At 42.0% G+C, this 27391-nt stretch overlaps 1 protein-coding gene, 1 long non-coding RNA gene and 1 other non-coding gene across 6 annotated transcripts in view; 2 read left to right on the top strand and 1 right to left on the bottom strand.

Moving 5' to 3' along the window:
* The first annotated feature begins 284 nt into the window (after positions 1–284).
* Positions 285–25678, top strand: LOC146386725 (uncharacterized). The gene is made up of 4 exons (XR_014800246.1): positions 285–561; positions 17835–17969; positions 18932–19004; positions 23020–25678. It is a non-coding gene; the product is annotated as an uncharacterized LOC146386725 (long non-coding RNA).
* trnaq-uug (transfer RNA glutamine (anticodon UUG)) lies at positions 5281–5352 on the top strand. The gene has a single exon. It is a non-coding gene; the product is annotated as a tRNA-Gln (tRNA).
* Positions 5445–27391, bottom strand: part of LOC146386724 (tensin-2-like) — a 30886-nt gene continuing 8939 nt past the window's right edge. For 2 of the 4 annotated variants that reach the window (XM_084927977.1, XM_084927979.1), the window contains 24 exons: positions 18342–18374; positions 18195–18244; positions 17849–18032; positions 17679–17729; positions 17381–17503; positions 17217–17281; positions 16890–16973; positions 16658–16770; positions 16427–16487; positions 16091–16166; positions 15511–15640; positions 13578–13643; positions 13179–13295; positions 11163–12551; positions 10899–11049; positions 9939–10801; positions 9671–9802; positions 8313–8405; positions 8042–8119; positions 7851–7928; positions 7588–7756; positions 7357–7425; positions 7054–7083; positions 5445–6866 (listed from right to left, as the gene is read on the bottom strand). In XM_084927977.1, coding sequence (XP_084784103.1) covers positions 6722–6866; positions 7054–7083; positions 7357–7425; positions 7588–7756; positions 7851–7928; positions 8042–8119; positions 8313–8405; positions 9671–9802; positions 9939–10801; positions 10899–11049; positions 11163–12551; positions 13179–13295; positions 13578–13643; positions 15511–15640; positions 16091–16166; positions 16427–16487; positions 16658–16770; positions 16890–16973; positions 17217–17281; positions 17381–17503; positions 17679–17729; positions 17849–18032; positions 18195–18244; positions 18342–18374 — 4350 coding nt within the window. In that variant the 3' untranslated portion in view covers positions 5445–6721. Of the gene's footprint in view, positions 6867–7053; positions 7084–7356; positions 7426–7587; positions 7757–7850; positions 7929–8041; positions 8120–8312; positions 8406–9670; positions 9803–9938; positions 10802–10898; positions 11050–11162; positions 12552–13178; positions 13296–13577; positions 13644–15510; positions 15641–16090; positions 16167–16426; positions 16488–16657; positions 16771–16889; positions 16974–17216; positions 17282–17380; positions 17504–17678; positions 17730–17848; positions 18033–18194; positions 18245–18341; positions 18375–25557; positions 25668–27391 lie in introns of those variants that run through there. The other 2 variants (XM_084927980.1, XM_084927978.1) reach the window with 2 other exon arrangements.

The raw sequence follows: 27391 nt of genomic DNA, 5'->3' as shown, positions 1-27391 counted from the left end.
ACGTCAAAGGTAACGAAGAGGTAAACAACTTTGACCGCGTGAGGTTTAAAGCGACACCGTTTGTCTGTGATCTCTGATTCAACGGAGACCCGGTGTGGGGATTACCGTGCTTAACATTAGACACGGTATGTCGTCCCAATAGGTGGAAATTGCCTCTCCCGGGCCGTGTTTTTTCCACCTACACAGGAATGTCTTTGTTTGCAGCTACGTGCAATATGAACAATATTGATTAAAAACGTAAATATTGCCACAACAGCATCGCAAACAATAACACACATCTGAAACAATAACAAGAGTTCAATCTGGCTCTAAATCTTTTATTTTATGAATTTAACCCCGCGAATTTTTTTGACACTTCGCAGATGTGTGCAATGAGGCGTGCGTATCGGAGGGGTGTGTCTACTCTGCAGTACACTGGTAGGCTGGAGACACAACGTCGCTGCATGGCGATGTTGCCATACATTTACAATACACCAGCGGTGGCCGAGTGTGCTAAAAACAAAAACAAAAAAACCCAGACGATTACACACCTCCACTACACGCTTTCACAAGCAAAATACGGTTAGTATCTTGTGCTCTAGTGCATTTATTTATTTTGTATTCATTTGTTTATTTTGTCGTAATTTGAGTGATGTTTCTTCGGAAACCGGCTTTGTGCGTAAATAATCTCTGGGATGTAGTTAAAATGGTGGTGGTGTGTGTGTGGTATTAGGGCCAGCGGTGGGGGGCCTGAGTGAAGGTCAGAGGTGTGTCTGTAATGTAAACACCATAAAGGTCTTAGATGTGGAGGGGAGAGGGAAAAAGAGAGGCGGCCTATCCGGTCCCAAGTATCCTTTTCCAACTAATTGTAAAAACAAGCGGTAGATCTGTGCCAATTGCAAAAAGAATGTCGATGTCAGTGCGGCTTTGAATATGCTATTTTGTAAGCTCCTGTTCAAGTCGTAAAGTGTAATTTTTGCCGTTTTACAAGGCCTGTGTTTTACTGTAAAAAATAATACCGCTTTAGGATATATTGTACATGAGCTTTACCATTTTATATATTACTTGTTTGTGCTACCTTGAAATGATAATACAGGCACACACACACACACATATAGGCCTATCTTACAAAGTACATGGACATGTTGCATAGCCACCTCTGTTCATCAGATTGTATCACGTACTTTGCTGCCTCACAAGCCTTCCAATTATCTCTGCATTGATCTAACAGTGCTCGAGCCACAGTATATTGTGCACTGCTGTTCTGTTTTCTAAATCCCCTGCGAGTATAGCTTTGGCTCTAAAACAGCAAGAATTTTTTTGCAACAAACATTCCCTAAATATTCTGGTCCATTCCTTGTCTGAGGGTTTTTACATTTGGTACCCCCTGTTTGGCAAGGATTAGGCACAGACCACTAAATAATTTGACTTGAACCATAAAACCCAAAGGTATGTGCAGAGTTCATTGTCGACTACAGAGTTTTTATGCCAGGTTTTCTATCTGCACCGCAGAACTAGCATATCCAGAGCCCGCCAGCACCTTAGATATGTGTCATAAGCTTATTAGGTGTTGATTCATGTGCAGTAACTGGTAGTAAAGTGTGTGGGTGTTAGGTTAATGCTCATGGAGAGTTGATCCTTGTCCTGTGGCTTGGGCTATTTCCAAGTCTGGCACCAGCACTGGATCAAACCATTCTGCTGCAAGGGGTTTATTTGGCTCCACAGCACCCATGTCAGACATCTATCCTGGCCCAGCCATTTTGTGTCCTCAAATGCTCCGGCCCTTCTCCGTGAGCTGGCTTGCTGTTTGGAAACCAGGAGAGTGGAAATAATAAATCAGAAACACTGACCCACTAAAACTATGGGAATAGTTTTCGTGGCACTAGTGCAGACACATAAATAACTTTCATAGTAACAGAGCTTAAACTGAAGTATGCTCTAAGGACAGCTCGATTTCACTTTTGGCTATTATGCCAGGACACCAGCTGATCACACAGCCAAACTGCAATGGGGCTTTATGTGCACTTTGTGTATTATAATGCATTATGATATTTTTATTATAGCCACAAGTAAAATAATTTGCTGAAGTGACAAACTTTACAGAGCAACTGCAAATCTATTGTGCAAAATAGTGCTGATGCACTGAAAGTGGAAAATTAATAAATTACAGAGGACGTTTGAGGGACAGGCTCAGAGGTCTGACAGCAATTGCAGAGCCTCCAAGGAAAGCCCAGCAATGCCAAATGTGTCTGCCCAAACAAACACATTCTACATGTCTTTTGAGAAGAAGAAGAAATAGTATATCTAACAGTACTCAATTATCCAGAGTGATCAAGAGTGGCCTTGTGCCCACCAGATCATGTAAAGTACCCGAGAGCTTTTGGAGCTAGATTGTGAAATCATGTGTTGATCAGCTAGTAGATGTCCTGCTGTGCAATGCAGCATGCATCCATGTTATGCCTATGAAACTCAGGATATCCTGCTTGAGGCACTGCCACCCTGTTCCACTTGCATCTGTCACCATCGCATGCCTCGGGCTGCTGGTCAGAGCCCTCATGGGCTCACTTCCCCCAGGCAGTGTAGACGGTCGGCACTTTAGACAAGCAGCAGATCAGCTGAGGGTGCCAGCACTTTAACCCCACAATGCACTGTCTCTCAGAGAGAAAAGCAACAAACTGTAAGTGAGAAGATTGTTGATTACAACAAAGCATTCATTATAATTCCCCTCATCCACAGGGGACCGTGTCTGAGCACCATTATGTGCAACTGAATCCTATACTTGGTGACAGGCAGGCTACTGGTGGTGAAAATGGGCACTTCCTCCACTGTTGTTCTCAGCAGTGCATGCTAACACCTACGGCAGTTCTCAGTGATCACACATATCTGTGGCAGAGCCTCATGTTTATCGGTCTGAGAATGACACAACAGCCGCCACAGTTCTCACTGAAGAAGAAAAAAGTCTAAATATTTCTGCACTTCAGCAACAGTCCAGTTTTTGAGAAAGAAAAAACACAAAACACATATCTGGATGCAGAAATCACAAACATAAATCTGACAGTTTTGGATAAAAATATAGTCGTGTTATGAAAAAAATACATTTTTATGTAGAGACGTAAATCCATCCACATATTTCTTGTGATATGGTTTCAAGTGACGAGAGTGGAAGTAAATGCGGCCATTGCCAGGAAAGAAGAGCCCCTTAATATGGTGACAGGAGAAGATGAAAGGCATGATGCTGGGATTCAGGAAGCAGCAAGGACAAGGAGGAAACAACATGATCAATATGTGTGACGTGGAGTCAGCACTTTTCGGTTCCTTTGGCTCAGTATTACTGGGTAATGTAAACATCAAATTCAACATGGCTCTGAACATCTTTAGAACGTTTGAATCTGCTTGAATGAGAGTAACTGCAGCAGCTGCATCACTGCATGGTGTCTGGGCTGCGCCATGCTGAACTGTAAAACTATACAGCAGGTGATGTAAACAGCACTGTTTTTCAGCGGCAATAAATGGCCATCCCTCTAGGACATTTACCACAGGAGGTGCGTGAAGGAGAGCAATAAAGTCAGGCAGGACCAAAAACAATCCAGTTCTCAACTTTGCTTTCTTCTTCTTCTTCTTCTGTTTTTTTTATTTTTATTTAAAATCGCTGCTAGAATTTAATTTGCAGAGCTGGTTCAGAACAGTATAACCATCAGTCTGGTAAATTAATAACTGAATATCGCCTTTGCCCATTCCACCTTCAGTACCTGTACTACTATATACTAATTTTAATGTACCTTTGTTTGTATGGTCTGTTGAAGTCAACAAAACAAATGCAGTTCTTATTATATGTGACTTAGACTTTAGTGATCTTTAGTCTGCATTCACTCTCTGACTTTATAAATTCCTTTTTCATCTTCATTTTTTTAATGTATTTTATAAATGTATTTTTTTAAATAATTACTCGGGGTTGGGCGTTAGGACATGAAAGCTGTTCCTGGACTTTATAAGCCACGCACACGCAAACACACATTGAAGACAGTTACGTGAGTTGTTACATGATCCGCTTCTTGACTATAAGGGTGCGGCGAGACCAAGCATGTTTTTATTCACAAAAAATCTTAAAGAGAAATCCTGGACTTGTACTGTTTTCCCTTCAGAACCTCGCCAGGAGCAGCAATGTGGAGATCCAGTTGCTTATTAAAGTTCCTCTAGTTCCCTCTTCTGGAAGAATCAGGAAGGACATGTCTACTCGTCACACGTGGGTCCTTGTGATATAACAAAGCAACAGTACTAAAGCCCACAGGGTTACATTGCTTCAGAACAGCATAGAGCTATTCAGCCATAAATCCCTGCGTGCCTGCCAGAAAAATGCATTTTTATGCAGTAGTTGAGCTTATTCCAGCAATCGTAACAAAGAAGCCTTTTGTTGTTTCAAAGAAACGAACGGGGAAAAATACACAAGCATAAGCAACTTATGGCTCTCAACCCTTTCAGGTGATTTAAAATTTGAATATTGGACAGAGAACCTGCTAAACAACTGGGCTTGAAAAATACATAGGTGTGCGGTTATTAAGTACCCTGGAACACCTGATGTAGTTACTGTGTCGTTATGTTCATTACACAAACCCTTACCTCAGTACACTATGTCCATGGCGCTTCTAGTGTCGATTTGAGTTGATGGCTTGCGACTTATTTTCTTGGATTAATAATTTCAAATGTATGTAATATTTCTCACCTATAATACTATTGGTTAAAAATAAAGCCTCGCTTTTCACATGCATAAAGCTTCACGGTATATTAGTTTATAAATTTAACTGAATCCACACTTAGCGCTAATGAAATTGGGGAAACTTTATTTTGAAAACGACGCTTTTATTTTGTCAAGTCGTATCGGATAACGAGTAGCTAGCTAGATTCTAAAGTGATTATCCCGTACGATACAGGATTGTATTGATTTTATCAAACGTGTCGGTTAGGCAGACGTGGTGGACAGTTTGCATCTTTACATTGATGCTTCGAATATAACGAATTAGCTTTTGTTTCTTATTCCGACACGGTCAAGTCTCTGAAGCTATGATTGTTAGCTTGGTTAGCTTTATATATATGTATATATGTGTGTAACCAGCAGTGTCCGAACACCAGATAGTTGCAGCGAAAAGCCCAACGTTAGGCAAGATATAACCGGAGAACTAATGTGTTTAATCCTAAGCGACAGGTTAACAGCGTAAATTATTACCAGTGCTGATATTGGAGGAGAGTATGATGAAACATATATACGTGTACTTGAAGCCGTATGTGCGCAGCGTTAACGTAACCGGTCCCATGGTGTAATGGTTAGCACTCTGGACTTTGAATCCAGCGATCCGAGTTCAAATCTCGGTGGGACCTCGTCCTTTTAATCGATGCGTTGTGATTCCTGTCGTGCCTAAATTATGCGTTCAAAGGCTGAGATGTACCAAATCAAACCGGCAGCCAGATGTTTGCAATTAGAACGTCACAACTAAGCTATCAACTGTTCTTTGTAAGTAACACAGAGAAGATGATCCTTTAAACTGAAATTGTCTCAAGATGTGCGTAACTTATAACTTTAATTATGAAGACACTACTTGGTTTCAGAACACTTGCTTTAATGTTCTTGTCAAATATGACATACATCATTCTTTTCACCACCTCAGACACCTAAAATATATTACTTCTTGTACATAAAAATCCAATATGAAAAATAATAATTGTGCTGAAGTCACCTAGATACTGTTTCAGTGTACAGAAAAAACACAAATAGCAAAATGAAAAATATATTTCAAAAAAGAAAAAGCAACAGTTCAAAATATCACAATAGTCTTTGGTTTTAAGTGAAACAGTTCACTCATGAAGTGATTATTAACTAAAAACTTCTCTATGCGCTTTTATTATGACATTACCAACATAAGAAAAGTTGTTCATATTCATGTAATGCTTATGACCTCTTAACTTACTGCATGTTTGTTAAAATCTATTTTAAGATTATATTTTACATTACAAAATTTTTTGCTAGATAGTCTGCATTTTAAATTCTGGTTAACATAATGCTCTATTGTAGTTAGACCTTTATTAGTATTCATGCTGTGAGGACAAAACTGATAATGTTTCACATTTATATGTAATGAGTGAGTTAAACTGCAGCCACACCTTTGCCTTAGATCATCAGAATACACACTTTCATGAATTCACTTGCTTTACTCTTTCCAGTGTTGATAAGTGCAACTATACCAGTTTACCCTTGAACACGTGACTCTTACTTCCTGCCACATTCTGAGCCCTTTTTCTTCAGCTTTTGATACTGATGTATGGAAAATGTTAGGAAAATAACATGGATGCTTGCTCATGCAGTTTCAAAAGTTTGTTCATCATGTGAACAGTTTGAAAAATGATAACATAAACGATTTTAACAACAATAATAAAAATAAAAGATACAAACACAAAACAAATTAAATCTCTTTTTCAGCCTTATTCAGCAAATATCACCAAGTTTAGGTCAATCATTAGCTATTCCTCTAAATAATACTTTGACCTACAGAGCAGTGATTTGTCAGAATTAGATTCTCTTATAAAAACAGTCATACAGCCAAGCACAGTGATGCAAATTGTATAAACGCAAACAAAAATGGTATATACACACACTTCATGAGAAAATATGTCAAAAACCATTTTAATGTCTTCCCCAGATCCCTAACAGTCCAGAAAGTTTTTTTTTTTTCCAAAAAATTCTCAATTTTTCTCATCTCCGTAGCTGTGGTCCCAGCATGACTTTGTTGATAAAGTTGACGATTGCAACAGCTGGTTGCTCGGGGTCCATCTCTGCAAACAGGTGACACACGTTCTCTGTAGCAGTGCCTGTCCGTCTCGCCACAAAGCCAAACATCCTGCACCAGAGGGCAGACACAAGAGGTCAAAAGAAAAAGCAAACTCCATTTAACACTGAGGGAAAGTCAATTTTCTTTCGAAAAGCGAGTAGCAAATCCAATGGTGATCAATTGCCATGCAAAGAAGCACATAGTGCCAGCTGGTAATGTCACTGATAAGGGAAAAACACTGCCAACAAGCACTTACTTGCTTGACGTGCTATCAGAATTAGTCCACCTGAAGCACGGGTACACAAATAGAGACAAAGTGACAAGGACACAGAGACTGTTTTACTAGGGAAAAGAGTAGCAATATACATCCATTTCTCACATAAAAAAGCGAATATGCAACTCACAAAGAGAACTTATATTAGAAAAATATAAGTCATTACAGCAGCGACAAACACACGTCTATTCCCACCTTTACTAAAGATAATCAACAGTGACATAGAAACAAGGGTAGTTTTTTATTAACATGGATAAAACTGGTTTTAGTTTATCAGCAACCCACCTCTGATCATGAGGATCAAGACTGCTAAAGGTGATACTGTTGATTGGGTAGTGTCTCCTAAAAAACAGCCTGTGTAAACATACATAACATTAAGTCTGGCATGAAAGAAAGACTTAATACTTTCTATGATTGTTTAATACAATAACAAATAACACAAAATTTACGAATAATACTCATTAAATGAAACTGACGCTCTTCCTAATATGTAACATTGTAGTGATTCATAAGTACCTTCTTTTGCTGTCGGTTAGTGTGATACCCTGAGAGGACACTTTGAAGTGGACCATGGTTGCCACTGGGCGTGGATTCAGAGACAAAGTGAACTTCGTTGCCTTAGAAACTGCTTCGGGCCCAGTTAACGACTCTGTTTCCACAGAGTTCAGGTAGAGGACGTTGCACGCTGGTTCATTAGGGAAATGACAAAGATTATTATTATCATTATTATTATTATTCTTACAGGTCAACGTTGTGAAAATATGGAGCTTGAGAAGTACCTGCTCCTTGTTTGAGGAGCTCAGCTGCAGTGCTGGTATTTGTTGCACTCTGCATTTCCTGAAGCTCCCCAACCAGATCTGAAACATGATGAATTTCATTTAAGGCTGTAAAATGCCTCCTATTCATAGAGGAGCATTTAACTGTTCTCCCATAATAGATTTAGTTTTAAATCTAATTAAACAATTAATACCTTTTTCTGGGATGTGAAGAGGACATGGCAAAGAGATGGGAGTAATTGAATGCTGGTACACCAAGGCGGATAAACTTCCTGAGACAAAAAAAAAAAAAAAAGGTAAGAAGATTGCAAATGTGACAGATTAGAAGGGATTAAAACACAGAAAATTGAGGCTTGGAATGTAGTAAATATTCAAAAACTGTATGTAGATTAAAATGCTAAGTTTCTCACACAACACTGAAAATGTGAAATAAATGGCAGCATTTGCATCTACAGTGTAACTAACCAAAGTAGGACTCATTCTGACAGCCCTTGATCTTCACTCCTCGCGGCCCAGACTCGATCAGGAAGTGTCTCACCAGCTGTTCCAGAGGATCCCCTGGGAGACAGGAGATTGAAAAGGAAGGAAGGATGAAAAAGGGCTTGTTTTGCTGCCAAAAATCTTCTATAAACATAAACAAAAATATAGCATAATGTAGCTGATATCTTTTATTCTGACCATATTATATTTATTATGTTCACCATGAACCATTTTAATACATTAACACACTGTATCACCATTACAAAATAATTTATTTGGCGTTTTTCAAAATGCAGCCATCAGTGTGTCTTTAGATGCTTTGGTAAATGTCCATTTTATTTCTTTATTTCTTTCTGTGTTCCAGTTTGCATGCTTTATGGGCCCTTTATACCAGCCGTTTTCAACCTCACAAACAACACTGCATAGCAAAAGTGCCATACATTCTTTGGCGCAAGTGGTCATTTCGGCTGATTATGCACCTCTCAACTTTTGTAACTTCACCCAGGATCTGATTTATTTATTTATTTATTACCAACAGTTTAACTATATATCAGTGCAGAAAATCATAGATTCACTCATAATACAAAAGGAGACATTGCAACACTGGTTTTGACTTCCTCTGATTTGGAGGTTTTGTCTCAGTGGCGACACCTATTGTTCAGGAGAATACTACAGTGACAAGTTGTGCCCTAGAGAACAGTAATTGAGCCCTTGGCAACCATTGGCCTCTAGGGAAAAACGTGTATTCACTAACAAGTTGCCAAGTTGGTGGCTGGAGGAATTGAGGCACAGAGGTGTACAGTGCTGTACTGAAAACGTCCGGACATCTGTAGTTTGCATGGAAGACGCTGAAATGTATGCAAACACTTGCCAACTGCTTGCTGCAAACCATATGCAAACCAGACACATAAACTGTCAGCCTTCAGAGTAAACATTGTGCTTTCTGAAATGTATGGGTTGCAGTGGTAAGCCACAATTTTACTTTGAATGCAAAGGTTCTCTGTTTCCAGTTTGTGTTGCACTAATTCAAGTTTTACTGTCTCTTGTCGAGTAGTCAGTGAGTGATTGCAGACAAGTTGATACCTTCCATGCAAACTACTGTGTGCAGCAAACATTATTGTTTGCAGTTATTGCCTTGGTTACTAGCAGATTGATGCTAACAAAGAGGTTTTAGCTGCAGCAACGAATTTCACCCAGCAGCAGCCAGCAACCTCCAGGAACTGCTTGTCAAATGGTTGGGCAATACTCCGGTTCACTAGTGAGAGGTTGCCTGGGTGTCGCCGACCAGTCTCTAAGCCTGTGTGACTGAGGCATTATAAACAAGCTAAACTTATGATAGATACCTTTGCTCCAAGAGAAGTTGGCATTAGGAGGAGGGGTAGCCACCTTGAGGGCCAGGCCATAGGCACCCTGGAAGGAATTGCTATCTCTGATGAGGAAACTTCCTGGCTCCTTGTCCTTCAACACAGCTATGGCTATGGTAGAAACATTAGAGCTATGATGTAATGGCCCAAAATAGACACACTGACCATAATACGAGTTAAATACGAACCATCCTGATGTATTAAGTGTTCCTGATACTACCAATTCATGTTTCATTAAAGCTCTCACCTTGGTCTCTGGTGATGCCTGGTTTGTACCAGTACTTGGAGCTGTCCTGGACAAACTTAGCATTGACCCTGATGTCTGGCTCCTCCCGGCAGCTGTGCTGTGCAGACCCCCTCCTCTGCTCTCCAACAGCAGGGGAGAAAGTAACATGATGTGTGGGGGAAGGAGCTGAGGAAGCCCGAATTAGAGAGTTGTGTCCATTTAGGGATCCTGCTGTTGTGGAAAAGCGTTTCTTCTCTGGGAGCGGTGGCTGGATGGCGGGGATAGTGACTGCAGTGTACCCAGTGTATGGAACATGGGGGACATTTAGTAATGAGTAGTAATAGGATGCTAAGGGAAAGTTTGGTGTATGGTATCCATCAGGAACAGGTGAAGGCGGTTTGGTGTCAGCTGAGCTGTCTCTGTCTGGAGTCAAGCTTTGTCCTGCTGTGTCTGTAGCAGATGAGGAGCGCAGAGGAGAAGACTGTACCTCCGGGGAACCAATAGGAGAATTTGGGAAAGTGGTGGAAGGGCTAGAACTTAAACTAGTTGCTGGATTTATGGATACACCTCTGCTGCTGTCTGATGGGCTATCATTAGGGAGGGCAGAACCATTGAGTTGCACTTGAACTGGGGTGATAATGACAGTTGCATAGCTTGAAGCATGTGATGTGTTAGATCCATGTGCATGTCCCGTTACCTTGACTGCTCCAAGCTTACCATCAGGACTGCTACTTTCAGAAGACTCACCTGATGTTTGCACGGGGTTGACAGGTATGATTGAACCTTGAGTTTGTGTTTCTGTTGGTTTCACATTTTTGTTACTTGCGCTGGACTCTTGAGGTGTTGATGTGTCTTGGCTTTGAGAAGGACTGTCAACATTTGCACTAATGAAAAGACCACATATGATAATTTTCTTCATATCTTTATATGTAGCTGTATTTTCCAGAATTGTGAGATGTCAGAAAGCAAAGTTTCACTCACCTGTCTTCTGTGTGTGTGGGGCTGCTGCTACCAATCAGTGTGTAGTCATGGTCAGAGTCTGGTCCAGGGGTGCTTGATTGTCCATTAGAATCAGACTTAGTTTCTGAATGTTGGGATATCTCATCTTCTGCGTCTGTCTTGGCCTTTTCGACTTTGATAAGAGAGATTAAAATATATGAGATGAAAGTATAACATAAGAGAGTGATGATGATAAAAGAAGGGAAAAAAAGCATGTTAACCCATCCACTTAGTCCTTTCCTCTACCTTTGCGATGCTCATTGTGCATTTGGTCTCTGGATCCCAGTGGGGTTTCGGGCAGCTTTCCTTTTGCAGGTGATGGGCTATTAGCAGGTAGAGGGGAGGCTGATCCAGAGTGATATCCTGAGGCATAACCTCGACTCTCATGGCTTTCAGCTGGAGATGACTCATAAGGTGAGCAGGGGCAGGAGTGGCGTGGCTGTAAGGGCGTGTGGTATCCACTGCTGGCTCCATCCCGTATATCTATTAGTGACTGGGGGATTGGGTAGTTCTGGTGAGGTGCAACAACAAATCTAGGGTGCTCTAGATTTGGACCTCGGTCCAGAGAGGGTTGGTAGAGATGAAATACAGGCGTATTGGATTTGCACTGCCAAAATTCTGCCTCTCTTGCTATGTCCCATGGATTTTCAGTTTCCCATTGTGGAGGTACACCTGTTCCTTGAGACCAGTGTATTGTTTCTGATTGGTCTGGGTAAGCTGAGTGTATTGTTTTAAGTGAGGCTGATTGATGTTCACGTCTGCAGGAGCAGTCTTGCCAGGGACAACCAGAGGACTGTGCAGGAGAGCCAAAGAACATCTCTCTGTAAGGGCTTGATGGCTGCGGCTGGTTGGATAGATGAGACCCTGGCATGTGGCTGGAATAATGAAGAAGGTGACACTCTTCCCCAGTGCAGAGTCTATTTGAGGCTGGCAGGGTGTGGCTGTGTGGGTGGGCATGATCACGAGTGGAATAAGGGTAACATGGCCTATGGACAAAAGGTAGAGGTAGAGGGGGAGTTGAACGTTCCCATGGCAACTCTGGTAGAGGATGGGCACTGTGGCGATGACAGAGCTCCATATGAGCTGAATGAGGATGAGGGGACACTGATTTGGATGGTAAAACTGGCAGAGTTTGACTTTTTGGATGATTTTTAATGCTTTTGCAACGTCCAAGACAGTGACTGTTGGGAAGACAGGGCTCTCTGTCCCTCTCCAACCCCATGTCACCACACTTTATACTTGCTTGTCCGCAACACAAGTGCTCTCGTCTCAGCCCTCCAGGACCCAATGGATCTGTATCATCTAATATAGCTGTTTCTCTGTCCCTTTCTTTTCCTCTTGTCTTCTCTTTTGTTTCATCTTCCCTATTGCTTCTCCTCAATGGATAGTCAATATTATCTCTTTCATTAATGGATAGAGCGGTGTCAGCCAGGTGATCAGAGGGGACTGAGGAGTAGCTGGAATTTGAGGTGTAGGTGAGAGTCTTGGATTGGGTGGAAGTTTGAGTCTTCACTGTTGGGCTGGTAGTGAGGCAGCCATTGGTTGATGCTGGTGAGGCAGTTGCTCCTGGTCCACGTCGCTTCCTCACTTGGGCGTATAAGCTTCCATCCAGCGGTCCCCTTGTATGAAAGATATCTAATAAAAACAAGATGGAAATCTGATTCCTCCTTCTTTATCTAAAGCCCATAGTCAAAATATGAAGAAAGCTCACCTTCTTTCTATTCTAATGTTTCTTTCAGGACACAAGAAAAAGAATCCGGTCATTAGCAGGTCTAAAAAAATAGGTAACTACAACCTCAGATGAACTACAGAATATGACATACTACACTGGGTCAACATTTATCTGACTAATACTGAGCTAAAATGAAGAAACAGTGTGTCAAAAAATAAGTATATTACTGTTTCTAGAGAAATTAAGGGGAAAATTAGTCCAAACCTCAGTCCAGTTGAAATGCTGTGGTGAGAACTTAAGAGAGTTGTGCATAAATGAATGTCTGCAAACGTCAACGAACTGAAGCAATGCTGTAAAAAAGAGTGAGCCAAAATTCCTCCACAACTATGTGACAGACTGATAAAGTCATACCAAAGATGATTACTGCATACTATCACTGCTAATTGTGGTTCTGCAGTTGATCTGAGGTTGTATTTATCTCATTTTAACCCTGGTAAGGACTAGATGATTTTTTATTAAATAAAACAGAAGACTTAACAGAATTTGACCATGGCTGTAGATCTTAGATGTATATGTAAAGCATTTCTTACTTTCCATGCTGTCTTCATGATGCAGATTGAAATTCTCATAGGAGTCCCATCTGACAACAGGATCCGAGGTGTTATATTCCACTTTGATGGAGGTGTCATTCTGGTGGTATTCTTGACCTCAAACACAAAATTTTTATTTGAAACATATTTACACATAGCTCATTACTAATATATTAGATTTTATTAGTATTTATGAGTCGTGTCCTGTATGTGTATTGTTTTTGCTTTATATAGCTATTGTATTAAGCCTGCTGGTATAGCAGAAGCTAAAATCAAGGAGTTTCATGCCGTAGAATAGAACCATAAAGTGTTGAACTTAATTTAAAATGAAAAAGAAGAGACTGGGTGTGAGGAATGCATGAAATGATTCAAAGATATGTAGGTAACAGTGATATTTACCTTTTATTTTTTCTGGTCCATTAGCGAAGATAAACTCCACTGTAGCATCAGGGGGGAACCTGTCATCTACAGAAAGGCAAACATAAAGGAGTGACTAAAATATCCAGACCGTAACTACAGAGAGACACCAAAACAAAGTAAATAAATAAAGATACTTGCTTTTACTCTCAGCATAATGGAAATAAATAGGCCAAAAAAGGAAACAGAGCACGGCACATCATAGAAGTCTATCTAAAATTAGCTTGTTTTTTCGTTTCATACATAAGTGTGGATTTAATATTAGTTTTATATTTTATGCATGAGTCAGCATGTAGCACTTAGAGGTACTGTCCTTAGACTGCTGCTTAGTGAACCACGTTAAACCATTTCTGTTTCATCTAAGCTGACGCTGTCCTTTGCTATTTGTCTCTGAAGACAAACAAAACAATGGTCTGAGGAATAAGTAGGTCTTGAATAATACAGTCATGTAAACAATTTCAAGTTAGCAGCAGAATTTTACAGCAGAAAGTTTCCTTTTTGTAGTATTTTATGCTGTGAGGCAGAGTCTAAACAACCATGCTGCAGTTATTTAGAGTACTAACAGTACTAACTCCCCTTCAAGATGGGGTGGAGCCAAGGGATAGCAAAGGGCGGCAACAATGACGCAGACTAAAGTTTTACAACCACACACAGCAAGTAAACATCAAGTAAGCCTGCTGGGGGTGCTATGCACATAATTACAGGAATAGAGTTACAGACAGTAAATGCTCCTTTTCAGAACCATTGTAGCTATTGTCTTTATATGTGCACATTTCAAAGAGCACAAGTCATTTCAACAGTAATTATGTTATGAGCTTTACTAACAGTTACAGAAGAAAAACTTTGGCTAATGCTTCAGTTTTAAAAGAAAATTCAATTAAGAGTGACATAAAAAGCTTATGATTGCTCAAAAAAGTTGAGAAACACTTTGAAAATAAATCAGATCTCAACAGGGAAAAAAATCATGCTGGATATCTGTCCTGATATGACTGGGTAATGTGAAAGAAAGGATGCCACATCGTTGGATGGGAAGAAAATTATCACCATGTCAAAGACACCTCAAAAATCAAAGTGAAAAAAATTATGATGCAGCAGGCTAGTCCAATTTGTAGAAATTTCATTGCAGCAAGTCAAAATTGTAGTCAGTAGTTTGTATGAAGCTGGGCATTGTCGTGCACCAGGAGGAACCCAGGACCCAGTGCACCAGCTTAGGATCTGATAGTGGGTCTAAGGATAACATCCCGATACATAATAGCAGTCAGGTTGCTGTTGCCTAACCTGTAGAGGTGTGTGAGTCCCTTGATGGATATGCCTCCCCAGACCATCACTGACCCACCATCAAACTGGCCATTTTGAACAATGTTACATCCAGCATAAAGTTCTCCATGGCTTATCTGGGCTTTTTCACATCTGTCACATGGGCTCAGAGTAAACCTGCTCCCATCATCTCAAATGCCAGTGAGGCTCCAAGGTGCCAGGCAGTGAGCACAGGGCCACTAGAGGACGTCAGGGCCTCAGGCCACCCTCATGAAGTCTGTTTCTGATTGTTTGGTCAGAGAGATTCACACCAGTGCTCATCCTGTTTCTCTTTGCAGAAAGGAGCAGATACTGGTCCTGCTGATGTGCTAAGCACCTTCTACAGCCCTGTCCAGTTCTCTTAGAGTAACTGCCAGCCTCCAGAAATGTAACTTCATTTTTGAGCAGTGTAGACATAAGGGATGATGACATACCTCTACATTGCTGTTATGTCTGCAAAACAAATGCTTAAAGTGAGTTACAGAAAAAGTGACGTTGTCTGAAACAACTGACTGTAGTTACCAGCATCAGTTTCTATGCCCAATTGTCTGATTTTTTTTTTCTTGCCATTCCATGCTCCTCCAAACAACTGACAAACTTTGGGCATGTAATTTTATACCTATGCAGGCTTGGTCCAGTTCACTCTTGCCAAACCACAGCTGGGCTCCATGAACAGTACAGGTGTGGAACTGGACTCTAAAGACCACCTCTCTTTCTGTTGCTCGTCTCCGCCAGTGGTAGCACTTTACCTATGGACAAAGATGCATATATAAAAGCAGTGTACAACGATAGTCTCAAGATATTGATAGCAGCCCCTTACACTGAGATAAATAAAATGCCTTCTTTTATTCCTGGGCTGCTAAGGACTTGAATATTTTTATCCTCTTGATGGGAGAAAATGAGCATGCAGTCTCGGGAAGATTTAACGCTTAAGTGGTTTAAAAATAATCAAGCACTGTTCAAAAGTAAGGTTACAAAGGTGCATCAGAGTCAGGAAGGCAAAAAGTGTTTTGTGTAGCCGTTTTGTTAAGCGTGGATAAAATCCTGACTACAGGATTTAGCTAAAAAAAAAAACAACACGCAGAAGTGTTGCAGTTATTGCAGTGATGTACTGTATGTATTTGAGGATACGGAGAGGATATAAATCAAAGAAAGGTTGTAAATTACTGACATACAGTTAATCATGTGCTATTTCTCACCATAATGTCCCCCTTCAATAGTAGTGCTGGCTCCATAGTCACGCACAGCTTTCTTGCCCTGGAGCTTTGTGGATCACTAGACACACACACACACAGGTACACACACACAGAGTAGAAAAAATGGACAGTCCATCTTAAAATACATAAAACAAGTCAAAACATACCACAGTTGGGTAAACACTGGCAAACAGCATAAGCTTTAACATAAGCAGAGTCCCAGCTCCACCTAAACACAGACAGAGTCAACATGTGTGAAAGAGACTGAGGGAAGGAAAGATGTCTGCCCGCAGGAGGTGAGCTGAAAACACACACACATATAGCTGACCAGTTACTTACTAGACTCCTGAGGTATACACCAGTTGAAGAGACTGGTAGATTTTCAGGAAAGGATAAAAACCTGCAAATACAGAAATAAGTTTAGGGATAATAAAAAGGGTAAGAATTTGCAGACAGAGGCTTTGTTGTTTTCTTCCTCCCCCCCCCCCCCCAACATTGTAAAACACTGACTGTTCCCACTTTCACACTGAAAATTACCATTTAAAAAAAAGTGCAGCCTATAAAACTGACCTCCTCCTGCCTGGAAGTTTGGTAGTGAAGGAATGAGGATTTGGTGCAGGAACAAGGGATTGCTGTTCATTTTGATGGTACCTGACAACAAACCACCAAAGTAGTAGATGTATCTGTCAAAGATAGGTGAAGAAATGGTGTGATGACACAGTGACTGAGGTGATAACTGCAACACAACAAGAAAAGATTAATGGCGGGCGGAGGAAATGGATGATATGCAGGGGATTGACACCTCTTCTGAGAGGGCTGCAGGGAAGAGGAGACTTTATCTTCACAGAACTTCCTCATGGCCAGTGTGGTGAGGGCCTGGTCGGCTCTGTGAACACGGGCAGAAGTGTATTAGTTCATTCGTTATTTCTTGAGCTTGATGTTGATGAGGTGTATGCTAAGAGGAAGTCATGAAATCTGTTGGTGGCTTTATCTACAGATTTAAACAAATCCGCAAAGATTGTTTTAGTGGCTTTTTTGGACATAAGGGCTCATTTGTGCAAACAGTAGATGCTTACATATGCTGGCATATTGAGGCTAAGAGCAGACTAATAATCAAAATGCAGATTACCCTGCTGATATCTTGCTGTAGTGCATATAGGCTGCCACAATGACCCCTGTTTTTCCTTTGTTCCCCTGTCAAAACAAAAATCAAAGGGATTATCAAATCAGTTTTACTGGTGTTATAACTTTTTAAGCGCTAAGGAATCAGATGAGTATTCAGACTACACTGACTTTGCAGTGGAGGACCACTACATTGTTTGGGTCAGAAGTTAGCCACGTCTCCATGGCCTTACAAACAGCACAGATCCTGTCCAGGGGTGGAGCATGAAGATCGGGCCAGGCGTAGTCCTGCACCTGCATCGCAGAGGAAGATATGTCAAATACTATTGGTTTTATGCTTTGTAAAGTATTTTCATTAACCCTAAATATACAGTGTATAACTGTACCTACAGTATATCACATACATTGCTCATGCACTTCGGTGATGTCTTAGTAGCCTGAGTTATGTGTCAGATGTGAGTGCCTGTACCTTTGGGTAGAGTCTGGTGATGTCATGTCTCTTCTCTGATAAATTTAGAAGCTGGGGGAAGGCAGAAGAAATTTACAAATCCAAAACGCCATTGCTTGAATCTAATATTAAACATTGTTATGCCTGTTTTGAATTTTATGTTTCTTATTGTTTCAGCCTTTCACACTGACCAGAAACTTATCTTGGTGCTTGGATTTCAGCATGGAGGCCACTTCCTGTAGGTTTCTGCGGTACTGCTGCTCCTCCAGGTCTGGCAGGAAGAAGACTGAGATGATCCTCTCTGTGATGTAGGTGAGGTCAAAGTCGTAGTGGCGCTCCATCACGTGCTCCATCACCTGTTCCACGCTTTTACTTCTGGACATTATGAAAATCCATTCTTTTAGTTCAGGCAGAGCAATAATTAATGTCCTCACTGTAGATTTTACTGTTGTCTGTGTCTGTCTGTTATAAATGCACAAAAATGCCTTTTTTCTTTGGTTTGAATGTGTTTGTGTTTTTGATCAGGCTTTGCGGTACCTTGGTATGGAGCCTCTCTTTTTCTGCGAAGTTGATTTAGTGGAAGTGTGCTGCGAGACAAGCAGAAAAAGATCTCGGTGCTGCACTCACATCATCATAAAAATTTCTCTGTGACAAAAAACATGTGATCCCCCCCCCAGAGCCTACCACTTCTGGTGTTGAGGTGCAGCTGGGAGTCACCTGAAAGGAAAGAAAGCACGTGGTTGTTTCTTTGCAGCTTTAACAGACCCACACATATACATTGGGAGGAAGCAGCTCATGCCAAGTCATGTGTTTGGTTTAATGCTTTTGGTGCAGCTCCAGCAGTACAGATGAGGAGATGGAACGCTGTGGAATGAGGAGAGCTGATGAAGAGGATAGTAAAATTCACTCTCGCTCTCGTCCGTCTCAGAGCAGCTGGTTTCAGGAAGAAGCTGTCGGTCAACAGATGCAGCTGTTCCTCATGATGGACTAGTGATGGATGACACACGTAGAATGATCTATACACTCAGTGGTGCGCACAAGCGTAGATGTTTAGAAACAAACTTCAACAGCTGCTCGTGTGTACATGTGTGTAAACAATTGTAAAAAACAAAAACAACAAAAAGCCTGAGGCCAAAGAGTGTTCTTTCAATTCTTAGTCATTGCTAAATGGTGTTTATTGTGCTGACCAGGCAGCTGAATAAGCTGCTCAGGCTATTAAGAAGTGCTCAATAAAAATGATTGATTTCACTTTTTCATTCTTTTGGCCTCTTTAGAAAGAAACACTGATAGATAGACTTGAGGGGGACTCAACATGTGGCATCCAGTCCTTGTAGTGATGAGCCAAAGGTAAGTTGCCAAAACTACAAACACACGTATACAGATGGAGAGAGACAGAGGGAAGCCGAGGTCATTTGAACAGAAGACAGCCACTGCTATGACAGTAAACTTTAACAGGTTCCTGTAGCTTCCTCTGTTCTGGATTATTTGATACTTTTCTGACTCATCTGGAGGTTCTCGTAAAATGTAAACATGTATAATGCGGCTGAAATGATAGAAAGTAAGAGGGTAAAGAAAAATGGAAAGAAACGCATGGATAAAAACGAAAAACATTCAGTAATCCAGTGCAACTCAGGGCCCCAGTAGTGCGCTTTGACAGGTGACACCATGTCAGGTTTCAACCTTTGAACTTTCCCACGAGATTGAGCCGCCCTCTGTGGCTGTGTTGGCAAGTGCTGACAGGTCTCAAGCAACAGGTTAACTAGTCAAATGCCAATCACAGTGAAACACAGTGAAAGGAAAACAGGAACATCTGCGACCATGCAGGATTACATTCACTAGCTCTGTGGTGACATAACAATACATTAAGACTGTGGCTGCTTTGAACACTGTCTTTAGTAACCATCTGCTGTCCAAGCATCTGGTCATTATCAAAATCAGTCTGCAGACCCCATGGCCAGTTGACTGGTTAGCATCTGGCAAACTTTATTTCCATGGCCTGCGTTGTAGCCAGCAGACAAATTTCTTTTTCCAACAAGGAATCAGTGTGTTTATGAATGCAGATTATTTTTATGCAGATTATTTTTATGCAGATTATTTTTGGATAGGCAAAGGTTTCAGGGTTGCATTTTAGCTATGCAATCCATCTCTCCGTGCAAATTTTATTCCTGCATGCAACCAGAGCCTGCTCTTCATGATAGATCAAACTAAGTACACAAAACCAGAAATTTTCTTGTAAGAAAAACCTCATCCTTTACCAAAAGGTTCTATGTCTGTCAAAGTAAGCCACTAGTACAAGCTGTGTTTCTTATTGAGTACTTAGTAATAGATGGCTTAGTTAGCATTAGCCTGTCTCTTCAGGCTCACTAATGTGTTTGTTGTTTTCATGTTCAGTGCGTGTATCCTTATAGTTGTGCGTGTTAGCTCAGCTTGGTTTTAAATAGACACAATAAATGTTATGTAAAATGCAGCACTGTGATGTGACGATCACCAAATTAAGAGCTGAAGCAGCTGCATCACGATTGCTATTCAGCTTCTCAGAAAGAGACTATATTACACACTGGTGCGCCAAAACATTATGACCACCACTCATATGTTGTTGGCTCTGTCTATGGTATCAAAAACTAGACATCAGCGGCAGATCGTCTGAGTGCTGTATCTTGTTGGCGAGGAGAGGTTGTCAGTCTGACTTATTCCTACTGCTACACTATTGTCAGTGAGTTTTCTGAGAAGTAGAACACAATTTATTTTAAGTCACTTTAAAAGAGCTTTGAAACCAGGAAAATTGGATTAGTTTAGTGTTTTGGCAAGAGGACAGTCGAATTGAGATTTCTACCCAAAATAAAACTTTCAAATTTCACAGTGCACATTTTCTAATACACAAAAAGCAGATTACAAGCAACGTTGCAGTGGTGACAAGTATTACACGCAGAAGGCCTGTGTGACTGGAAAAAAGGGGGATATAAATGAGCATGCAACCTAGGGAGGAATGAGTAAAAAGGGGAGTGAATGGGAAAGGGCACAATTGCTGCTTCATAAATTTGCTCCTGCTGAAATTATAAGAAGGTCGTGTTATGTAACATCATGTACCTCCTATAAAGACAGACAACCAGCATAACAACACTTATTTATACAGCATAAACGTGGGACGCTTTAGAGTCACTGAGTCCATGAAGTAGTTATAAAACTTATAATAGGAAATGAAAGAACGCAGAGATTCAGCCATAGGGGATAACTCTTTTCTTAACAGGTTTAATAAAGGTTGTTACTGGATAAAGTAGTCAGTTCCTGGAAGGAACAGTGGGAGACAGACATAACACATGCATGTGTACCCATGTATAAACATGAACATGCACACACGCACACAAAGAAGACCAGGGTTTAAACCCAGAGGCATAGAGCATAGAAATACAGCAGGAGAAAGACATCAGAGTCAACAGGAAGCAATTTGCAACAGGATGTCAGCACTGCTCGGCCTAGGTTCACACGTAACGCACACACAAATCACAAATTACACGCAGAGCATACACGTGTCTTTGGTAGCTCTGCCAGCCTCAGGGTCTTCATTAATGCATGTGGACTGTAAGCTGGAGCCACTGGGAAAGGAGCCATCTGGTTCAGTTTGTCTCGTTGATCAGTCAGGAATTACTGAGGTGCCAGTGACAGCACTCGACCCCCCTACACCACCCCCCGCTTCAGGGGACTCGACGACTGTTACTGAACTCATTAGCCGATCGATTTATCAGGTGAAACGTCTTTTTTTTTGTCAATGAGAAATGGTAAACATCCATCCATTTAGTTTCTTTGGTTTATCTTGGTAAAAAATGGTAGTGCTGAGCAAAGCAAGCAATTGATAACAAAAAGATGGGCTTTTTGAGATGTTTGCTTCCTTGCTGGCAGCTAGATGCCAATATCGATGCCACTCTCGTGTGCATATAAAATAGGACGCTACAGCTGATAGCTGTCTCACAAGAAAGAGTAAAAATGAGGAAGCACCAAAATCGGTGAAAATCTAGCTCCTGCTGTCTGCTTCCAGTCTGAATCCATCTCAAACAGACAGACGTGTGATAACTCTTGGCAAGAAAGAAAATATTCCCCCCAAAATTATCCTTGAAAAGCTCTTTAATGTTTTCTTTCACAGTGTAGCTTAACAATAAATAAATAAATAAATCCCTGACTTTTAATCACTGTTTAGATCCACACTCTGTCCCAGATGAATGTGCCTGATCCCATCTGCCGGTGGATCACTGACTTCCTGACGGACAGGAAGCAGCATGTGAGGCTGGGAAAGAATGTCTCGGACTCCCGGACCATCAGCACCGGCTCCCCTCATGGCTGTGTTCTTTCTCCTCTGCTCTTCTCCCTGTACACTAACTGCTGCACCTCCACCACTCTGTCAAGCTAATCAAGTTTGCAGATGACACCACCGTTATTGGACTCATCTCGGACGGGGATGAGTCTGCCTACAGGAGGGAGGTTGAACGTCTGGTGTCCTGGTGCAGCCACAACAACCTGGTGCTGAACGCCCAGAAGACAGTGGAGATTGTTGTGGACTTCAGGAAGTACACAGCCCCACTCCCCCCCATCATCCTGACTGGCACCCTCATCACCTCTGTGGACTCATTCCGCTTCCTGGGTACCACCATCACCCAAGACCTGAAGTGGGAGCCCACCATCACCTCCGTCATAAAGAAAGCCCAGCAGAGGATGTACTTCCTGAGGCAGCTGAAGAAATTCAACCTGCCAACACGGACGATGGTGCAATTCTACACTGCAATCATCGAGTCCATCCTCACCTCCTCCATCACCGTGTGGTACGCTGGAGCCACTATCAGGGACAAACAGAGACTGCAGCGTGTTGTGCGCTCTGCTGAGAAGATGATTGGCTGCAGACTCCCATCTCTGCAGGACCTGTACACCTCCAGGACACTGGGGCGTGCAGCTCGGATCACAGCTGACCCTTCTCACCCTGGACACAGTCTGTTTGACCTGCTCCCCTCAGGCAGGAGGCTCCGGTCCATTCGCACCAGAACCTCTCGCCATAAGAACAGTTTCTTCCCCTCTGCTGTTGGACTCATGAACAATAACCATATGACTGTTCCCACCACTAACACATGACCTTACGCTGTGTTCACTGCATCATTCCATGTTTGCACTGATCACCACCTGCACTCATGTATATATCTATCTACTTAGCACTTTTAATTTTTATTTTTATGTTTATTTAAGCGTTATCTGACAGTATGTTTTGCACTAAGTAATGCAGCAATTTCCTAATGTTGTTAACCTGCTCAACATTTGGCAATAAAACCCTTTCTGATTCTGATTCTGATTAAACTTTCCCTCCTTTTAATCCCATCCACAGCACAGCAACTGCAGCTGGAATATGAATCTGATCTGACCACTGCCACATCCTGAATTATTCCTGGGAGAGGAAATCCAACACAGAGAGATCTGTCACAGCAGGGAAGGCAGAAGATAAATGTGAGTGTCTGAGACACAGGCGTCAGCGTGCCATGTAGAAGGAACGAGCTTCAATCTGACAGTCAACTCAGAGCTGACATCACGCTCCAGAGAGGGAGAAGTGAGTAAGCCTTCAAACCAGAAAGTGGAAAAAGCTAAATTACCAGGTTTATTCCATGTTCTGTACTCTCACAAAAAAGTCACTCATTCCCAAAGTTGCTGAAAGCTAAAATAAAATCTGTGGGCTTTTATTTTTAGCGGCTGGAGAGATTCAGGAGGCTTTACCTGAAACACGCTCCCTTTCTTGTCTTGTTAGCAGTCTGCCTTTCATCCTCCTGTCATCTTTGATCCCTCGTTTCTCTATTTCCTACCTCCTGGAGTCTGTCGCCCCCTTCTAATCCCCCCTCTCTGCCTCACTACTTAAAAAGCCATGGGGCAGGATGACCACAATCATCCCTGCCATGAAATGCAGGCATGTACTCCTCCTGAATAAACAACGTCAGATGACAAAGAGCACCTCGATAAGCATCACGCGCATCAAAGGCACAGCACCAACTAACTAACAAAACTGACCCATGGGATAAAGCAATAAGGGCTCAAAGTGAAAAACCAAATGTCTAGGGAACACAAAGTAGACATAGGAAAAAAGGAAGACAGGAAGAGGAAAGAGGAGAGGCAAACAGGGACAGTAAAAGAGACTGACCGCTGGCCAGGAGAGAGATGTCAACAGCTGAACATGCCTCCTGACCACTGACACAGAGCAGAGAGATTTCTCAGAGCTATTTTAATAGAGCTCCTTATTTTAGACTAAATGTCCCCCAGAACACTTACAGGCTCATTTGTCTATTTGTCTGTCAATCATCCCACAAAGTCTCTTTTTCAAGAGTTCTGGCAGTCGATTTTGAAGAATGTCTCATGTGGCTGCCTCATAACTAACATACATTTGGAGTTGGTCCCATTGTCACCGCATGCCTTTTGACATTCAGCAACTGGAAAAATAGCAGCAACTGAATCAAAACTTTCTATCTGCACCCCCTGCGCATTACAGTGACATCATCTAAGCTGACACCATTTTTTTAAAACATTGTTACAACCCTGTTAAGAAAATGGGAGCTGTATAATTCCTGGAATATTAAACAAAGCATTACGGTGTGGCTTAGCCTCTCAGGAAATTAAAAAATATCAAAGGGTAAATATAAACGCTTTGAGCGTGCATCTGTGTGCACCCTTGTGCCCGCCGATGCTTTATTGTTGCTAAGGTGAGTAAAGCAGTAAAATTAAATTAACCGTGATAATTATTTGTGGACAAGTACATCATGGTTATAAAAAGCAGCAGCAGCACAGTGACAGTGATAAGCCACCACCCTAATTGAGTTACAAAGATAAACAATCTGTTGGGATTTTGTAATAAACGGCATCCACTTTAAACATCTGTTGACTTCTCGTCTACCTTGTGCCCCAGCTGTGAGACGTGCAGGAGAAAGTGGGCGGCTTAAGACAACGGAAAGGAGAAGAGACTCAGAAAACCAGGACAGCTGGTCAAGAGCTAGACTAATAATCAGCATCTGCTCGAAGAAGAAGAAAAAAAGGAAATCCAGCCTATAATCTGTTGAGCATTTGCAAACTGATCTGAATTCGCATCATTTCAAACTCATGACCCTATGTCACTTCATATATCGAAACATTAGGAGAGCAGCTGGTGTGCATGAGCAGACAGTGTAAAACCATCTGTATTTCACTGCATGACATTAGGATCCATCAGATGGTGTCAGGACAGGTGACTGGGTCCCTTTGTCTCTGGTGTGCTTTGGTCCTAAATGGTGACTTTGCATACACACAATAACAAACAGCACAGCACTGAGGCAGTAGACAGTAATCTGGAACCTGCATCATCATATCTACAGGATTAATATTGATACAGTTAAAAGTAATAAAGTACAAGCAAATAAAAATACACAGACACAGTAGCAGACACATGCACACAAATACATCCAATCAAACCCTTAACAAGTCTTGCACAAAATATATTATATATAAACGAATGAAACACAGATTAGGCCCAGTTCCCATAAACTACTAACCTGCTCGACTGTCTCATGAAAAAGTAAGTCTTATGAATCCATTCTCCAGTTTAAATAATTAAAATCAGCGTATTTTTGTAGGTCACAGCAGGAATCTCTGCTTAAATTTCTGCACTTTCCTTAATCACAGTAAACAAAATCCTCTTTCTGGGCAAAGCAAGAGCTCTCTGGCTACGGCTTTAATGGAATAATATGCACGATCACATGCCGCACAGTTTGAGCTAACACCGTAGAAAGATGGTAAGGCTGTTACTCGGTAGAAAATAAAAACCTAGACAAGCTGAAACTGATGCTGTAGCTGCAGGCGAACTAAAGCAAAAAGCTGTAGTCAGTCAATATAGAGCGGAGCGTGTTTTTACCTCACAACAAGCAGCTTGAGTCTTTCCCTCTGCCTCTGAGCAGCGCTGTGTGTAGAGTGTCATACACTACCTCCCTCTCTGCTCACTCTCCTTCACCAACTAAGTTTGCCCCCCCCCCCCCCCCCCCTCTCTTGCATACACTTGCAGAGTGCCAGCAGCACATGCAACATAGCGTTTCCCCTCCCGATTTGCCTGTGCCTTACGCACAGAAGGCAGCGACGCACATCAGCCATGCAAGCACTTTCCCTCGCACGCGTACATCAATACGCCACATGCAGACAGTGGGTGCTGATGTACAGTGACCTCTCCGGTGCCCCGAGGGAGAGTGATGACAAGAGGCAGGAGGACAAATAGCAGCGGGGACATACACTTGATGAGATGGGAAAAGACAAGACGATGCGCAAAGGATAAAAAATAGGGGGAAAAAAACCCATACTATAACTGTAGTGGTGACTGCCGTATCACACTGATGAAAGGATGAAACATTTGAAAAGGAGATAAGAAAAAAATGACACAGAGAAGGTGGGAGATGCTTTAACTGTGACGGCAAAACATCAGAAAAAGGAGAAATCTAACAGAGATTAAAGGTTAGAAGAGATGATGACAGTGAGACGCAAGAAATGAAAGAAGTGAAAAAGAAGGTGGTGCTATAACATGTTCTATAGCAAGAAGACAAACAGCAGAAACCTATGAGGGCTGGGGGGTATTGGTATATGAAGCACACCAGTCTGAAGCCTTGACCCAGTGTTCCTTTTTATTTACGAATAGCCCCAAATGGGACTGATCACACGCACTCTCACACAGACAAAAACTGCCTCCCCAGCTGCCTCTCACTTATTTGCGTCCCCTGTGATCACTCACTCGCAGGCATCTGCGGCACTCGCGTTATTTTCTATATTTACCCGCTCAGACTTCTCCTATCCAGACTGATCATCATCCTGCGTGACGATATCCACTCACCGTGGCACCCGCTCTCCTGCAGCCTCCGAGAATTGTTTTTGGCTGTTGCCCCGGTGACCGGGGGAGGGTGGATGCATATGACAAAAATAATAATCCTCTTTTAATACGCGCAACTAAGTCACAACAGCTGGTAGAGGCGTGTCATACACCATTAGAGTGTGCGAGTTACCTTGGTGAAGAGAAGAGCAGAGAAATATATATGACAGGTCCTTCTGTGTGGTGCTGAGAGGGCAGGTGTGCTGCTTTTGAGTGCATGTATACGACTTGTGCTGCTGGATACTGAGTGAGACAAAACAGTCCCGCTCCAGCAAGGTCATGAACTCACTCAGTGGCGTGTGACACTGAGGTGATGTGAGTGGGGTCACATGAGAGTAGAAGCTGCTGCTGCCAATGGCTTGACATGAGCTGTGGATGGAGAGGGTGCTTCTCTCACACAGTTTAAATGAAACAGGCCACTCTTTGGGGGACTCTATAAGCAAAGGTCGAGACATCTTACTCTAAGTGTATAAGCAGCTTTTTTAAAACCAGGACTTACTAATGCACATATGCTGCTGTGGTGAAACTCAGCTGAGCTTAAAGTGTTTACTGGGCAATTTCCTTTCTAATCACCGACAGACAAATGCAGATTGTCTTACGGCAGAGCATGTGGTTTGAAGCTGTGAGCACTAGCTTCACTGAGCTTTGTGAGTGCGTTTGTTCAGATAGCACTACAAAGTGACTGCTTGCAAACAAGGGCCTTCCAGTTTTCCAGTTGAGAATCGCCCGTTCACCCACTATATTTGGCTTTCTTATAACAAACAGCAACTTATCTGTAGACGGACACACAGACGGCATTTGTTTGCAACGTGCATTATCCCCTGAGCTGTGTTGCTTC

Source organism: Perissodus microlepis, chromosome 5 (genome assembly GCF_051167445.1).
Source record: "Perissodus microlepis isolate ML-2025 ecotype Zambia chromosome 5, ASM5116744v1, whole genome shotgun sequence".
In the NCBI taxonomy this organism is placed as follows: Eukaryota; Metazoa; Chordata; class Actinopteri; order Cichliformes; family Cichlidae; genus Perissodus; species Perissodus microlepis.
This window is presented reverse-complemented; position numbering and strand designations above follow the sequence as displayed.